Source organism: Etheostoma cragini, chromosome 1 (assembly GCF_013103735.1).
Source record: "Etheostoma cragini isolate CJK2018 chromosome 1, CSU_Ecrag_1.0, whole genome shotgun sequence".
NCBI classification, from domain to species: Eukaryota; Metazoa; Chordata; class Actinopteri; order Perciformes; family Percidae; genus Etheostoma; species Etheostoma cragini.
In genome coordinates this window covers 9,423,059-9,439,962 of record NC_048407.1, presented here as the reverse complement: position 1 = coordinate 9,439,962, position 16,904 = coordinate 9,423,059, and the positions used below count along the sequence as shown (strand labels likewise).

The 16,904-nt window shown below is 41.3% G+C and overlaps 1 protein-coding gene across 35 annotated transcripts in view; it reads left to right on the top strand.

Annotated features, from left to right (window-relative positions):
* The window catches only part of madd (MAP-kinase activating death domain), a 57,920-nt gene that overhangs the window by 10,859 nt on the left and 30,157 nt on the right, over positions 1 to 16,904 (top strand). For 14 of the 35 annotated variants that reach the window (XM_034871763.1, XM_034871936.1, XM_034871927.1 and 11 more), the window contains exons 4-18: positions 195 to 498; positions 4,338 to 4,469; positions 4,601 to 4,714; positions 4,883 to 4,963; positions 7,035 to 7,091; positions 7,938 to 8,110; positions 8,929 to 9,164; positions 9,255 to 9,411; positions 9,528 to 9,631; positions 9,742 to 9,947; positions 11,442 to 11,695; positions 11,942 to 12,081; positions 13,014 to 13,112; positions 13,614 to 13,655; positions 15,814 to 15,873. In XM_034871763.1, coding sequence (XP_034727654.1) covers positions 195 to 498; positions 4,338 to 4,469; positions 4,601 to 4,714; positions 4,883 to 4,963; positions 7,035 to 7,091; positions 7,938 to 8,110; positions 8,929 to 9,164; positions 9,255 to 9,411; positions 9,528 to 9,631; positions 9,742 to 9,947; positions 11,442 to 11,695; positions 11,942 to 12,081; positions 13,014 to 13,112; positions 13,614 to 13,655; positions 15,814 to 15,873 — 2,159 coding nt within the window. Of the gene's footprint in view, positions 1 to 194; positions 499 to 4,337; positions 4,470 to 4,600; positions 4,715 to 4,882; positions 4,964 to 5,336; positions 5,346 to 7,034; positions 7,092 to 7,937; positions 8,111 to 8,928; positions 9,165 to 9,254; positions 9,412 to 9,527; positions 9,632 to 9,741; positions 9,948 to 11,441; positions 11,696 to 11,941; positions 12,082 to 13,013; positions 13,113 to 13,613; positions 13,656 to 14,409; positions 14,428 to 15,813; positions 15,874 to 16,904 lie in introns of all 35 variants that reach the window. The other 21 variants (XM_034872014.1, XM_034871966.1, XM_034872023.1 and 18 more) reach the window with 7 other exon arrangements.

The window sequence follows — 16,904 nt, the reverse complement described above, 5'->3', positions numbered from 1 at the left end:
ATAGTGAAATAGCGGTCAGAAAAAGCCCAGGAAATTTAATCACATTTAAATTACAGAACTTAATAGGGACATTATTCACAATTTCTTTTGTTAGACATTTTATAGATCAAGAATTGATAAAAATGATGTATAATTAAAAATAACAAAATATTGTGAAGGAATGACTCTGAATATACACTCTCTGTTCTTCCCAGGGACACCATGTGGCGAGTATTCACTGGGGTACTGTCGGTGGAAGAGAAAGGCAGCCAGCTGCTGGCCGACCTGCGGGAGATTGAATCGTGGGTGTACCGGTTGCTTCGTTCACCGGTACCAGTGGCTGGTCAGAGGCGTGTGGATGTGGAAGTCTTACCACATGAACTCAAACGGCCACTCACCTTTGCCCTGCCTGACAACTCTCGCTTCTCCATGGTCGACTTCCCTCTGCACCTGCCCTTAGAGCTTCTGGGCGTGGACGCCTGTCTTCAGGTGCTCAGCTGTGTCCTGTTAGAGCACAAGGTAAGGACAGGCTCAGCAGTCAGTTCAGATTGCAAACCTTCTCTTATCAGTTATTGCCTGAGGCCTCTCTCTTTGTTTTTCTTTTGTATTCTTAAAGACCGGGGCCTTCATGTGTAAACATTGTGTAGGCGCAAAAAGGTTGCGTATGCTGGTTTTCACGCACACAATGTGATTTATAAAAGTGAACTTGCCGTGAGAATGTGTGGGCCGTCACACAAGCTTGGATCCATCTCCGCAGGAAGAAACGCAGGTGGGCAAAGTTGTGCAATGCGTAATTGATTCCATGGATGATGTGTAAGTAATGGCGCTTACCCACGTACCAGCTCTACTTGGCTCGCTCCCCGTCCTCCTTTTTCCATTGCAGATTAATAGTACAGCAGCATGCGTGAAGCAAGCGTTGCTGGTCATCATAGCAACGCCGCAGGATACTGCCGTGGCCTAACACAACACGCACACACAGACCGACAACGTCGAAGGTGTGTTGTTTTTGATTCTCAACATGGGGAATCTGGTGGCAGCTGGCTCATATACAGTTAAAGAAATGGACCAACAGATCCCATTGTTCTGGACAGAGACCAGTAAAGGATATTAGAAGCACTTTTCCGGTGATGGCTGAGCACTACTGTGCAGTCTCCAACTGAGCTTGATGACGTAGTTGTGACGGGAGCAACCTGACAGTTGAAAGTCTTCTGGTAGCTTTGCCAAGAGAAATCTCAATAATTCACAATCAGCAGAGATGGAGAGCGTACAGTGGGACTCTAAAGTTTTTAAAATTAAATAAAAAAATTGTATTAATGTGCATAAAGAAGTTATTTGCTGTCAAAGTGGTGCCGAAATGATTGGCAGTCAATGGGCTGCTAACGGCGGATGAGTGCTTTGCAGCACTAGAATGGCGCCATAGGAGCTACTCTGTGTGGGCGCTCGCTTATCCCCTTGAGCTGGCTACACTATTAAAAAATGGCGGGTTTGTTCAGGACACACCCGTCTGTCGCTAGCAATGATGACGAAGTGATTAGTGACAATTCTCTCCAACCAATCAGTTGTTTTAAGCAGTTCTTTTAAGGATGTGCTGATTTTATTTAGAACATTGTTAAATTTTCCTAAATAATGCAGCAAACATTTTTGTTGTTGTATTTATTTAATTGATGCGGGGGGTACGTGGCGCAGCAGATCCAGGGTGTCACCTGAGACACTGGCCTCACATGTGTCTCACCCCCAACCCCCCTCCTGAGTTGGGTTAGTTCTGGACTCTTAGTTCTGGATTTAGTTTCCACACTCAGAAGATAAATGGCATTACATCAATGGGTTCAAACTGCTTATTGTGTGTCATTTGGACTGACATGCACAATGCTTTTTGTGGCACCGCCACTCTTCTTGCTTTCCTTTTTCATGTTTTGCAGATTTTCTCTTGTTGCTTATCCAAGATGACAAACCAAACCAAAACGAAGATTTCTTTTTTCTTGCCTTCACGACTCAACTCAATCTCAGAGTTGGTAATGTTTTTTTGGTGTTTTGATCAGACTTAGATGACATCAGGGGTGCATTTATTGTCTGTTGCATAGTTATTTATGGGAGGAGGCGAGGCGGGGTCGGTGGCTTGTTCACGTGTGCTTAATTTCACTTTGATTGTGATGTACGGTACATGTGAAGGAAATGTGCGCAGGACTTGGTGTACTGACCATCTTTTTCCATCCACCCATCCCATCCATCTTCATCCGCTTATCCGGTATCGGGTTGCGGGGCAGCAGCTCCAGCAGGGGACCCCAAACTTCCCTTTCCCGAGCCACATTAACCAGCTCCGACTTGGGGATCCCGAGGCGTTCCCAGGCCAGGTTAGAGATATTATCCCTCCACCGAGTCCTGGTTCTTCCCCGAGGCCTCCTCCCAGCTAGACGTGCCTGGAACACCTCCCTAGGGAGGCTCCCAGGAGGCATCCTTACCAGATGCCCGAACCACCTCAAATGGCTCATTTTTTCGATGCGAAGGAGCAGCGGCTCTACTCCGTGCTCCCGACATATGACTGAGCTTCTCACCTTCTCTCTAAATGAGACGCCAGCCACCCTCCTGAGGAAACCCATTTCAGCTGCTTGTACCCTGGATCTCGTTCTTTCGGTCATGACCCAGCCTTCATGAACATAGGTGAAGGTAGGAATGAAAACTTACCGTTAAATTGAGAGCTTTGCCTTCTGGCTCAGCTCTTTTTTCGTCACAACGGTGCGATAAACTGAATGTATTCTGGATGGATTCTCCGACCAGTCTCCCGCTCCAGTGTCCCTTCACTGGTGAACAAGACCCCAAGGTATTCAAACTTCTTGACCTGGTGTAAGGACTCATTCCCTACCTGAAGAAGGCACTCCATTGGTTTCCTGCTGAGAACCATTGCTTCAGATTTAGAAGTCCTGATCTTTGTCACAGCCGCTTCACACTCTGCTGCGAACCGATCCAGTGAGTGCTGAAGGTCACAGGCTGATGATGCCATCAGGACCACATCTGCAAAAAGCAGTGATGCAATCCCCAGCCTAAAGAACTGCAACCCCTCCCCCACCCCAACTATGCCTTGATATCCTGTCCGTTAATACTACAAAAGGATTGGTGACAAAGCCAGCCCTGGCGGAGGCCAAGAGACTTTTTACATCTGGGCCTGGCTACAGATGGGGGCCCCAAGCTTTCTCCTGACAGGGTCACTCTATCTCCCTCGCGTGATTCATACAGGGTTATAAATTATAGTTATAGTTATAAATTGGACAGAAAGTCCGTACGCACTTTACACCATCTTCTGTATGAAAGCTACGCAGCCTTTTATACATGAGGCCCCATGCAGGAGCAGATGTGTGGTTGTCTTTGGCTGCAACCAAATCACCATTGGCAATTTATTTCAGACCGAACTGATTGTTTTGAGGAGAAAGGAGCTATAGCTATATTTAGTGTGTTATTATTGGTCAGTGGTTTTTTCTGGAGTACAGCTGTGTGTTCCTGCCTGGATAAAAAAACTTTTTCAAAGACCCCCTAATAAAAGCCCTGAGTGACCTTCATTAGACATTTTCTGTTAGATGTAGGCTCACTGAAGTCATTTCACTGGAGTGGAGAAACCATGATGGGCAAAAAGAAAATCATACAACTGAAATGAAAGCCCCTTTATCTCTGTCTCTGCTATCTTTAACGCTAGCAGCATTAGTAGGGAAGAGACATCCTTGTTTGGCTGGTGCAGGTGTAGTGTTCTGTTGTTGCTATTGGTTTACGGTGACATTGATACACAGGCTCATTTGCAATCCAACCCAAGCTTTACAGCTTCAATCACACTGCTGAACGACCATACTGCTATCCTCTGTTTCTCTCACCTATAGAAATTATCAGATCTAATTAGATGTTTTCTCACCCAAAAGTTTTTATTATTTTGTTTGTGTAGAAATTCAGCTAAAATACAGAACAAACACTCGATCCACTGCAAGTAAATTTTCTCTGCCTGTGTAAGATGCTGCCATCTTGTATTTATCCATGTTCCTTTTTTGAAGATGATACATTATATTCATTCTGGCTGAACTAAGTGCAGGCTGGAAGCTTTCAGAGTGACTTCTTTTCAAGCAATTTGTGCTGCCAAATGAATTTTTTGTAAAAGCTCAGTTTTTAATGTTGCTGTAATGAATCCAAGGCAAAACCAGGGTGCTTATAGCTTTACTGACAAAAAAAGAAAATATGGATAGATGAGACTTATAATTGTGTGAAAGAGCACCAGAGAAAGAAGTCAACTTGGTGATTGTGTGTCTATTTAGATAGGATAGTATGAACATAACAAGCAGTGAACAACCACCAACAGTTTCTTGGTTTTGCTTTTTTCTCAGGTCATTCTTCAGTCCAGAGATTACAATGCTTTGTCTATGAGTGTCATGGCCTTTGTGGCCATGATCTACCCTCTGGAGTACATGTTCCCTGTCATCCCTTTACTGCCAACATGCATGGCCTCTGCTGAACAGGTAAAACCTTGGACCATTTGTTCCAATCATATTTTTTAGTAAGTGGGTGATTCCATGCAGTTCTTAATTGCAAATGGTGGCTGTTGTGTTAACATCAAATTATGACTGATTGGTATGTTTTCTCCCCACAGCTCCTTCTTGCTCCCACTCCCTACATTATAGGTGTACCAGCCAGCTTCTTTCTCTACAAAGCTGGTTTCAAAATGCCAGACGATCTTTGGCTTGTGGACCTCGACAGTAGCAAGGTCAGTACATCATCAACGTGGTGTTCTGCTCTGCCCTCTGATCTACTTTTCTCTGTTTTTATGATGATGTCCGCATTCAGCTCACAGATGAAGTCTAATTCATTGTTTAGTTCAACAACTTTTTTTTTTTTAAATCTAATTTTAGATTGTTGTTTCTTTTGTCCACAGGTTATAGCGCCCACCAATGCAGAGATTCTACCACCGCTTCCAGAGCCTGAAGCAGGCGAGCTTAAGAAACATCTAAAACAGGTACTGCATGGTATTTTGGGTGATTTTTCCTTACATTTTTTAGTCTAATATTTTCTGATTCTGATGCACAGTGGCAGCCAGGGCTTAGCCCAAAATCAGTGTGTCTACTTCTGGCACATACGGTTCCTAATATGGAACCACATCAACCCCAGTGCTAGTCTGTAGCCGACCATTTATGTTTGGTCCCATTAGAGGATTGCACTCTTGTATAAATATAAAACTTTTCTTTCAGCAGTGTGAAGAGTAGGGGCGTCCTTCTTCATCATGGTTGTAGGTATTGTCGATGAGTGTGAGAGCATTTGAAATGGGTTTTATAATGCACTAATGTCAACAAATGTTTTTCTTTTTTTCCTGTTTTCTTTGCATGCTGTAGCTCGTGGAGGTAAAATCTGATTCTAGGACCCTGCTTTCTAAGAAAAACCTTTAGTAATGCTGGTAGTAACTAACTTGCCCCTCTAACCCGATTATCTAACATAACATCAGAACCTGGTTCTGATTCATGAGAACGCCTCAATTTTTTTTACGTCCACGCTACGTGCAACATCAATCACACAAAGTGCCTTCTTAGCAAATAGGGAAACTACTGATGTGATCACTCAGTGTGCTTATTGGCCAAGAGAGCCATGTGTAAGATTTTAGCCATCATTGGCTATCGATCACAATGCCATGCATCAGTGTTTTTTTCACTGTGAAGTCTTCTGCAAAATGGGTAAGGCGTTAATTGCAGTTTACCAGTTATCTATTATAATAGACCAAATGGCAACTATGAATGAAATCCGTGATGGTTTTCCAGTTTTCTATGAACTTGACCAACATACCAAAATCGTCATGACACATGGACTAGTCCAACACTCTTAATGAAAAGCTACAAAGTCAATCCATAACCTGAAGCTGTTTTATGGAGTATGTAACTTTTCATTTTGTAGCTTCAGTGAATAAAACCATCAAAAAACTTTCCTCATATATTCTGTTCAACCTGTGTTTTAGTTAAAATCCTTGCATACACATATTTTGTTTTGTATGCCTTGAATCAGAGCCGGTTCGTTAGCAGTGTGTGTTACGAGCAGCTCTCTCCCTTGTGTACGGATGTGTGACTGAGAGGCGGGTTTTGGGAGTGTGCGAAGCCTTAGTTTAGCAGTTGTATATTTGGAAACAAGCAGTATTGATATGAATGTGAAAGGAGAAAATGCCACTGGAGATAGTTTAACTGATTATCTGAAGAATGTGATGCCAAATCAGAATGCCGTTAATGTGAGAGTCACTGAAAATACTTGCACTTAACACTGAATAACAAAAAAAAATTGGTCCTAACTAGCGACCCATTTTTTTTTATTTACAAAAATGGTGGTTGTATTATATCAGCTCACCCGGCATTTTTTTCTGAGTAGTTAGATGTTACTATTAAGGCTTTTTATTTGCTACACAGGCTTTATTGTGCCAGAGTTTTATCAATGCTTCTGAAAAGATCTGCTGTTTTTGTATCTGTCATCACCACTCCATCGTAACCACTGGTTCGTCCCAGTTGGTCACCATGGATGGCCATCATGTGTGTTTTAGTGGCTGGATTCTGTAGAAGAAATCTGGTCACATTTGTGCTTGTTTGTGTGTCTCACAGTTGTTCATGTTGAGTATCTATTCTTTCCTCATTTTCCTCTTTTTCTCAAAATGTCTCTCTCTTCACTCTCACTCACTCTCTTGCTCTACTGGCCGGCCATCACTTTCTCAAAACAAACACAAATGTTTCTTTTTCTTTTCTCCTTTCTATAGTAAATTGTAGACTTGGAAACCATAAAGCAGCAAGGCATCACTTTCTTTGCACAGACAAATCAAAAATAACATTAGCATTTTTTTCTCTAGATTTAGTTCCATTTGGTTGGCACCAAAACATACTTAATCGCTGTCAGCAAAAAGCAGACAAAGCGGGAAGTACTGTCGAAAGGAGACAAAGAAAAGAAAAGGGAAAGGGCCATGGTTGTGCCCTTCCGTCATGTGCTGTTCCAGTGTCAGTCACAAAGTTATCATCCCAGGCCTTCATGTGATTCTCCTCGCATCTCTCTTATCCCCTTCCCAGTGTCTGGTTAGGTTGACCGTGATCACCCAAAAGCAGATCTTCTCCTCTGAAAATAAGGTTACTCATTTCTCCTCCTGTGGAATGTGTAATGCCCCTGCACGGATATCTTCTCTCTCACATTATTTTGCTTGTCACTACTACTTGTCTCCTACTCTTCCAAGACTTGACTAAAATGCATAACAGTGTCACAGAATGTTGCGGACCAGTTTTTTGATACACTGCTTAGCTCTGGCTTGAGCATGACTGAATGTGCGTGCATCTATCTTGGCATCAGTGAGTGTTATCGTAACCAAAACAAGATATGATGAAGCCAATCACTTTGACAAAGTTAACATTCATCCAGACCCAGCAACTAAATGTTCCATTATGCTAAGCTAAACATTGACATTTGAGTCTGCAGCAGTTCCCTTAAAGCAAACCATGCATAGTGACTTACTTCCCTCGTGCCCTTCCTCTCCAAAATGACACGCCCACCACAGGCATCAACATGCACAAAACTGATCCCTCAGATGCTGTATGTAAGAGGAGTAAAGCCAAATTGTGACAGTAGTAAAAATGGGGAAAACTATTGGGTTGTGGCCCAATAGTTGATCATCTCTTACCACACTTAAGCACTCTACTGGGCAGCAGAAACGCTTGGTAGTAAGAGGGATTACTATTTTGATTCATACTTTTGGGTCATTTTATTTCCCATGTTTAAGTCCCCATTCTAGCGGTCAGCCCCTTTACCCTAATTGTTTTCCCTCAATAGAGAGGGCAAAAATGTCCCATTGAGTGACGCAAAAAGTTATTTTATGAACTAAATGTTGATGCCAATAGTGGGAGTGGTCCAACACAGCGCTGTGTTTTTGTCTTCAGATCCACTGCCTTGTTTCTAACTTGTGTCACTGTCACCTGTTCTAGGCCTTGGCCAGCATGAGTTTAAACACCCAACCCATCCTGAACCTGGAGAAGTTCCAGGAAGGTCACGAGATGCCCCTGCTCCCTCCTGGACGAGATAAAGCCTCGCCGTCCTCCACAGAGTTCAACCCTCTAATTTACGGCAATGACGTTGATTCTGTGGATGTAGCCACCAGGCAAGCCGCAAATTTCTCTTTCCATGGTGTATTTGCCATTTTTCTCTCTGTTTGTTTGAGGTGTGAGGAACACTGAAAAAAGGGGGAAAAATGACTGAAGAATTATATTTAAAGAAATACTGATATGGAATTTTGGGAATGATAGCCAGTAATGCAAAGAGAATAATAATTGTTTATTTTTAGATTGACATGTTGATTTTTGTAAAAAGGCCAATATTTAGAGGCCCTTCACCATCTTTAGAATAAAAAAAAAACAGGAAGGTATTTTGTACTACTCTATAGATCTTTTTTATTTTTTATTTGTAGACTTATTACCGCCAGACCTCGCCGCCTATTGTCAAGCATGTATAGGCTACAAAAGCAATTAGAATAACTGCATACTCAAGAACTAATTGATGCTTAAGACCTTGGACTAACAGTCCTGTGGTGTCAATATCTTCTGCTGCTCCCTCTGTTGCTGGTGTGAAGAGACACTATGCTGGAGTGGTACTGCTGGAGGAGAGAAGAAGCTAGTTGGTCTCAGCCTCATAATCTACAAGAATTCAATACATTTTAAGATAACTAATATCTAATTAGGCTCAACCGTTACACACAATAAGCATTGGTGTTTAGATTGTTCATAACAACTTGCTGTTAGCATAACAAACTCTGTAAGGCTGTTGAAAACACACCGGTCTGGTGCATGAACGTGCATTGGGGGAGAAGACGCTGCATTCCTGCAAGTTTGTCTTTCTGCGAGGCTATGTTCATCTTATTCAACAGGTGTTTTTATAAATAGCTCGGACTGAAATATTATGCTAAACTAACTTCTTTTATAGGGTCGCCATGGTACGGTTCTTCAACTCCCCAAATGTTCTCCAGGGGTTCCAGATGCACACTCGCACCTTGCGCCTCTTCCCCCGGCCTGTCGTGGCTTTTCAGTGTACTTCTTTTCTGGCATCTCGGCCACGACGCTCTTGCTTTGCAGATAAACTTTCTCACACCCAGGCAGTGGAGTTCTATGGAGAATGGGCTCTCAATCCTACCAACCTCGCCTTTCAGAGGATACATAACAGTAAGGCTTGTTTGAGATGATGGTAGTCTGTATCTTTTTATTGTGCGTTAAAGTTAGATGAACGATTTACTCTGCACACCTCTTTTTCAGATGTGTTTGACCCCTCCTTAATCGGAGACAAGCCCAAGTGGTATGCTCACCAGCTACAGCCAGTGGTCTACCGAGTGTATGATGGAAGCTCCCAGCTGGTAGAAGCTATGGCTGGTCCCTTGGAGGATGAGGGCAATGACTCTGACCCCACAGACAGGTAAGAAAGCACAAGTTCCTTTTCAGCGTAACAATTAAATATGTTTGGTTAAGTGTATTTTATCACTTCATAGCTAGTTTCAGGCAGCTCATAGTAATACATTTGATCTGTTGCAGTGGCAGTGACAGCGAGGCATGCGATGACTCCAGCTCATCCTATTCCTCACTTGGAGATCTTGTGAGTGAGATGATCCAAGGTGACATCCAGGGAGACACACCAAGTAAGTTTTTGTTTGATAGATACATACATACATACATACACATACAAAATTACGCACTGATCATATTCATACCATTTCCTCCCATTTAATATTTAATCTTGGTGTCTTAGGCTTGGACCCACCTACCCATGCTGCACTGGGAGACGCTAGTGAGGTTGAGTTTCAAGAGTTCCATGACTTCACGGAAAGTCGGGGCTCTGAGGGTCCACCTAATGGGGACGGACCTGCCGAACCCTCTGATGGACAACCTCTTCGCTCAAGCTCCAGCACAACTGCAAGCTCAAGTCCCAGCACGGTCATCCAGGGAGTCAACCAAGTGTGTGATCTGTCCAATTAGTGTAAAGCTTAAATTCACTTTGGGAAACTGTAATTTTCCTTCTCATTACATTTGTAGAGACTAAGAGCGTTTTCACACCTACAGCTTTTAGTTGGGTTGAATTGAACTAGAGTTTAAATGCTCCGCTGGTGCGGTTCGTTAGGGCAGGCGAGAACGCGGCTTTCTAACTCTGATGTGCACCAAAAGCGGACCAAACAAGCGTTCCAAGACCTGCTTGAAGAGGTGGTCTCGGTACGCTTTCAATCAAACTCTGGAGCGATTTGTTTGGGGTGAGAACGTGATCCATACGCAAACCGCAAAAACTATACTGTACGTACTCTGTCAGTCTGAGCTTATGTCTCCTGTAGTCAAGTGTGTTTAGCAATCTGCGATGCAGCAGAGCACTGTAGCATCTTGCAGTCTTTCTATCGCAGAAATAGACTGCGGCCAAGTTTGCTGTCTGTCAATCCTCGTTTCCTCAAGTAAGATGTTGAGTTTTTGAATGCTGACATGTTCGTTTGTTTTGGTTGACACAGAAGACGCCGCACAATGTAGCTGCTGTCTCGCACTTTTCTTTAGGTAACCATGCTTTCACTTTGAGGCCGGGGGGGCCTGGTCTGCGTCGTCTTGGTGACGGTTGATTCTGACATCTTTGATTTGCTACGACTGTAAAGCTAACCTGTCCCGCCGCTGAGATCGAGCATGGTCACGTGACTGCACAACAACGTTTGATTGGTGAAACACAGTCACGGGGCAGAGCCTTTAGCGGAAGACTCTCTCTCTCTCTGTCAAAATAAAACATTAAAATTAGACGTACGATCGGGTAAAAATGATGACGCGTAGAATAGTATAGTGATTTAAAACTACTCCTAGAAGTACATTTTTTCAAAAACTTACTAAAGTAAATGTAACGGAGTAAATGTAACTCGTTACTACCCACCTCTGGTGACAACACATCATAACCTCCCTCTCCTTCACTTGCTGTCAGTCAGCTGCTCATATTGGTCACCTTCTTCTAAAATATTAAAAACTCTTAAACGGAAAGCCCAAGACGTTATACATTTGGTGTTGCTGCATTATTTCTGAGACCAGAAGTGTCGGTGTGTTTCACTAGGACATTCTCTTAATTAGACATATGACTGTTTTGTCTGTATCACATTTGTTTTCAATGATTGGTGCGTTTGAAAAACTGCAGTGTGAAAGTTATTCAAACTAAATAAAAAATGCAACAATGTTGCAACTTCACCACCAAATTGCAAACTGTAGGTGTGAAAGCGCCCTAAATGCCTCCTGTTTGATGACTAATTTGGATAAGGCTTTATTTAGTCATTCATTTTTTTTGTAGATACAGCGTTTAACATGAGCTGTACATTTTTCAAGAGTGAATATGGCAAAACTAGTGGAATGCAGAATTATCTTATCTGTATTAAAATTAATTAAAAAGGATATTTAATCATCCATAATTCCTATTAATCTATCTGCTCATTTTTCCAGGAGCAGGGGGAGACACCTGACCTCAACGCATCAGCAGGGGCTGCTTTACAGATCCCTGTCTCCGCATTGGGCACTCAGCCATTCCTCAGACCTCCAGCTGACGCTGGCCTGGCCGACCAAGCCATCAAAAAGCAAGAGTATGACAACCCATACTTTGAGCCTCAGTATGGCTTTCCCTCAGAGGATGACCCTGATGCAGAAGAGCACGTGGAGTCATACACCCCTCGATTCAACCAGAACCTCAATGGCAACAAGTGTGTTCAACTTGTTCATCACTTGAATGAATGCATTATCATCATTCAAATGGGCCCTCTGACCCACCATGCAATGTACTCTATCAAAACCCAGCATGTCCAATTACCCTCTCCTTTCATGGTGGTCTTGAATCTGTGGCGGTGTGATGTTGTAATGTGGTGTGAATGCTTGAGAGTTTCCCTTATTTTATGTATAGGTCTCTAAGTCTATGATGCACTGTAATGTCTATTGGTCCTTTCATTTAGGGCACAGCGTCCTTTGCGTCCCAGTAGCCTGAGGCTTCCAGGAGAGTCTGATGGGGAGGTAGACTCCCGCAACAGCTCGCCAAACTCCACCATTTCCAACAGCAGCAATGATGGATTTGGAGGACTCATGTCCTTTGCCAGTAAGAATATTTGAATTTCATTTGGTTTCCTTTCAGCTTAGTCAAGCTTGTAAAACATTGAGCGTGGGCTGATTTCTGTTGGCGATGTTGAATTAAAGCACCAAACCCAATAGTACTTGTCAAACCCAGTTTACCCATTCTTCAAGACTTAACACCCAGCTTAAGCTTGAATACTCCCCCTCACAAATTCACAAATGCATTCAAATCCAGTGCACAGTGGGTGTAGTTGCCTACATGAAAGTGAACATGATGTTGCCTTGACATGCATTTGTCTCTCAACAACACACTCCCCCCTCTTATTGCTCTGTTTATGCTCTGTTTACGGCTGCTGCTGGCTACTGTTTTTTCACCCAAAAAAGTAAAAAAAAAAAAAATCTGTGTATGCTACCTGCTCAGCACCAAACAGCATGAAGGGTTGCATTGTTGGAGGAACAGCAAAAGAGGAAACGGAGGATTGACTGAGCCGGGACTCAGTCACAAGTAAACCTTGGAGCTGCCAAATATCTATTCCGACGCTGTAGGGGGAACTCTATAGGAAAACTAGATAACAGAAAGCAAAGAAATTGCCAAAACTACGTATAGCCCCTAAGTGCCTTGAGGACATGAATTCAAATGACTGCTAAAGTTGTTCTTAATATGTGGTATGTTCAGAGCTTGTATCCACAGCCCCCAGTGGGGAAAAAATCCAGCTATGTCATGTCTTCTTGAACGATGACGAGTTTTCATTGTAGATATTTACAAAATCACTATTGGTTGATTTAACAATGTATTTTGTAACAGTTGCCTCTTGTTAACAAAGGCTGATTAGGCACTGTTTAAATGAGAGTAAACATCTGATTGTTCAATATTGATGTGGAGGGTGGATAATAGTAATTATAATACCCTAGGTTTTGCATGATCATCTAAATTCTATTCCTGATTTCTGATTACAGGCAATCTTTACAAGAACCACGGTACCAGTTTCAGTCTGTCAAATCTTGCTCTTCCCAACAAGGCAGCGAGGGAGAAAACGCCTTTCCCCAGTCTTAAAGGTAGGGAAACACAGCTAACTTGTCCACTTTTACAGATGTTCAACTAATTATGACGTTTAGGTTTTTTGTCTTATTGTCTGTCCATGTTATTCAGTGTGGTTTTAAGGCTAAAAAGAAACATTATGATAACATTGTCCAGGACATACAGGTACAGTACATTAGGGAGAGAGTCATTTTGGCTTCATGTTAGCAGTCAGGTACCTTTGTATTAGGATATTTCTTATTGCCATTTTATCAAATTAATTTGGATTGCACTTATACAATGATTTGAATCCTCTCATTTAATATACTTTTACATACAATTCAAATAAAAAAAATAATCCTAGACACATTTACGGCCAGCATTGGTCACCTTTTAAAAAAACATAACTAATTTACAGACAGATAAGCATTTGATGAGTATGTAGTGTATCTTTAGTATTCTTATTTAATTAATGTATTGTCTTTCCTTCTCTTTTTTTATTTCCATTTTTGTTTCGAAATTACTTTTTGGGGTAAAAGAATATTTCAATTTTGATGTTGAGGAGGAAATGGAACAAGCAGGTTTGCAAATCTGTTTTTACAGCCTGACTTTTTCCCCCTGGATTGCCAAATGGATATGGCACTATTTTATAGGAGAATATTGAGGATGTATCAAACAATGTTTTTCTCTCGTAACCGGAAAATCCACTAAAAAACAGACATAGCGTTGCCATGTTTTTGGACTGTTTGTTGTTGTTTTGATGAGCAAATCCTTGTCTTGGCCATGTCTTGGCCATATTCTACTATACCATTATCTGATAGCGTAGAATGTGTTCAGATTAAGCATTTTTTGAGTAGTACATAGGTACAAATGAACGCCCATGTAGCGTTTGGAAGCAGATACACACGGCAAGCCAGGTTTTTTTCCCATGCAAACAGATAAAGAGGAAGCAATCCAAAACAACTTCACAGATGTCAGCTTGACTGCAGTTACACATTAATGAAGACCTAAACGTAACAAAATGAATCCAATCAAAGTCCCATCTGATGCTCAAATTCAGCTATTATTTAAAGTCTTAACTGTTTCAGGGACTGAAATTGCACTTGATAAAACAGTTAATAATATACAGTATATATTCATTTTTTTATTTATTTTTTAAGTTTAAGAGGCCACTATAAATTCTGTTTAGGCTGGATTTTCATTTTGACCGAGAGAAAAAAAACAGCATGGTAGAAGCATGAGAATCTAACTCAATAGCTCCACTCCATGTGGAATAGCTGCCATAGAAATGTTCTGTTCCTTTTGATTATGATGTGTTTTGTCTTTGTCGTTCAGATGACCCCGACAGCCCGGGTATGTTATGTCTGGTGTGGTAGTTTGTTTTAGCCCCCTAACTAGGCATTTCTCTATCCTTGAACTGACTTATATATACCTATCTTACAACCTGTTTCTCAGCATTGGACTAAGATAGAAGATACACCTTTGATGTCATTCATGTACCTCTATGCCTTTCCCTCTGTTCCTTTGCCCTACCACTCTGTGTGACTGGTGGGAGTCTTTTCGATGCGTTGTGATGCACACATTAATAGTCAAAAGTTGGGCAGCAACTACAAATTATTTTCGTTGTCAATTAATCGGATGTTATTTTCTTGATTATTCGATTAGTTGTTCGGCCTAAAGCTTTTTGAAAGTGGTGAAACATGTTGATCAGTGTTTTCTAAGTCTGACATGACGTTCTCAAATTTCGTCTTTTTTCCACAACTCAAAGACTCAGTTTACTGCCATAGAAGAATGAAGAAACTAGACATTTTTCCCAATTAAAAAGCTGAAATTGGAGAATGCTTTTCTTTTTTTCATAAAAATGACTCAAACCGATTTAATCAATTATTGAAATAGTTGCAAATTAAATTAATAGTTGACATCTAATTGATTAATCTTTGGGGCTCTAGTCAAAAGATTTCTTCTGTCACTGCAAGCTGTTAGTGGTGTGGCATCTGCACTACATGAAGGATGTTTAGTCCTTTAAACACTGCATACCTAATTAATGTTTCAGTGTCTTTGAGTGACGGTCACAGAAAGATCTGTCCTCAGTGAATCAGTTTATGTCCCAATGCCTCCCGACTCTCATATGTTTAATCCTTGCTTGCTTGTGTGGTTGCTCCCATTGTTGCGTGTTTCCTTCCCTTTTTGAGGTCACTCACTATTTAAAAAAAAAAACATTGATGCAGCTTTGACAATCTCAGGTTTTCTTATGGAATATTTTACTGTATATCATGATCTTTGTGTTATTTTGCTCAAAACAAGATTCCTACCTTGCATCATGCACACATTCTAAAGAAATAACTCTGTCCATTGCTCTAGATTTACATTTTCATTTTCATTGTTGAACTGGACTGTTCATTATTAGTCACATGGTTCAGGCCACTGATGTATGTACAGTACAACAAAGTATAAGCTTAACACAGCTCCTACTTGGCACTGTAAATGTTGAATGTGTTGCCAAACCCATGGCATTATCATCTTATTGAACACTTGGGTTGACACCATCATCAGTGCACATTGTCGTTTTCTCTGTTCTGTCTGCCCTTTTCTCTTTTACTTTATTCTTTCTTTGTTTTGGCGCCACGTTAAGCATGTCTGTTGTGTTATGGGTTGATGTTCAGACTGGTTGTGTCTGGGCCGGTGTCCCTCTCTCTGTCCAATTTTTTTCACGGCACTAATTCTGGGTTTTGTGTGCAGTATTTGGGCTAAATTCTCTAATGGAGATAATTACAGAGGCCGGCCCGGGGAGCGGAGAAGGTGGGTTATGCCCTTTTAATCGAGTGACCTGCATGCTTCTCCAAGCCAGTCAACCACATCTCCCGGCATCCCTCTATCTATGCTCATTTCAGTCACCATGTGTGTCTTTAAAGATCCAGTGGAGCATTGAGTGTTGTTTTTTCACACCAACATCCACAGTGACTGTTCCCCTTCCTCAGACTAACTATTGTTTCACTCCATACTATGTTTTAACTTTATTTATTGAACTAGCCTTATCACAAGAAAGTTCAAAAGAACTTGCTTAAATATACCTAGATCTAACATCAGTAATCACCGGGAAAAGTTAAACAATACATTATATAACAAATAACCACAGGGAAGCAAATGAAGCAGAGATCTGGCTGCTGCAGATACAGTATAAGAATAGAATATTAGCTAATCTACCCACATCCATTGTTTCTCATTGTTTTTCTTGTCCTTTATACACTCCCTGAGTGCAAGTGGGGTTGGGGCCAATCATGCTGTAATTGTGCTTTTCACAATGAGCAGTGACTACAGTAAAAATATGCAAATGTTAAACCTAACTGGTGAAAATTGTATTCCAATATCAGTGAACTATATTCTAGAGCTGCAACAATTAATCGATTAGTTGTCACCTTTTAAATTAATCGCCAACTATTTTGATAGTCGATTAGACAGTTTGAGTGCATTTTTTTAAAGACAAAAGTAAAAATTCTTTGATTCCAGTTTGTTAAATGTGAATATGTTCTAGTTTCTTCTCTCCTCTGTGAAAGTAAACTTAATATTGTTGAGTTGTGGACAAAAGAAGACATTTGAGGATGTCATCTTGGGCGTTCGGGAAACACTGATCCACATTTTTTACAATTTCTTTATATTTTAAAGACCAAACAACTAATCGATTAATTGGGAAAAAAAGAGTTTAAGAGATTAATCGACTATGAAAATAATCGTTATTTGCGGCCCAACTCTATTCAGACTATTTCAGACAAGGAACTGGTTATCTGGATGTTTGTCATGACAAAACCGATTTTACTGATGTTTAGATTGAA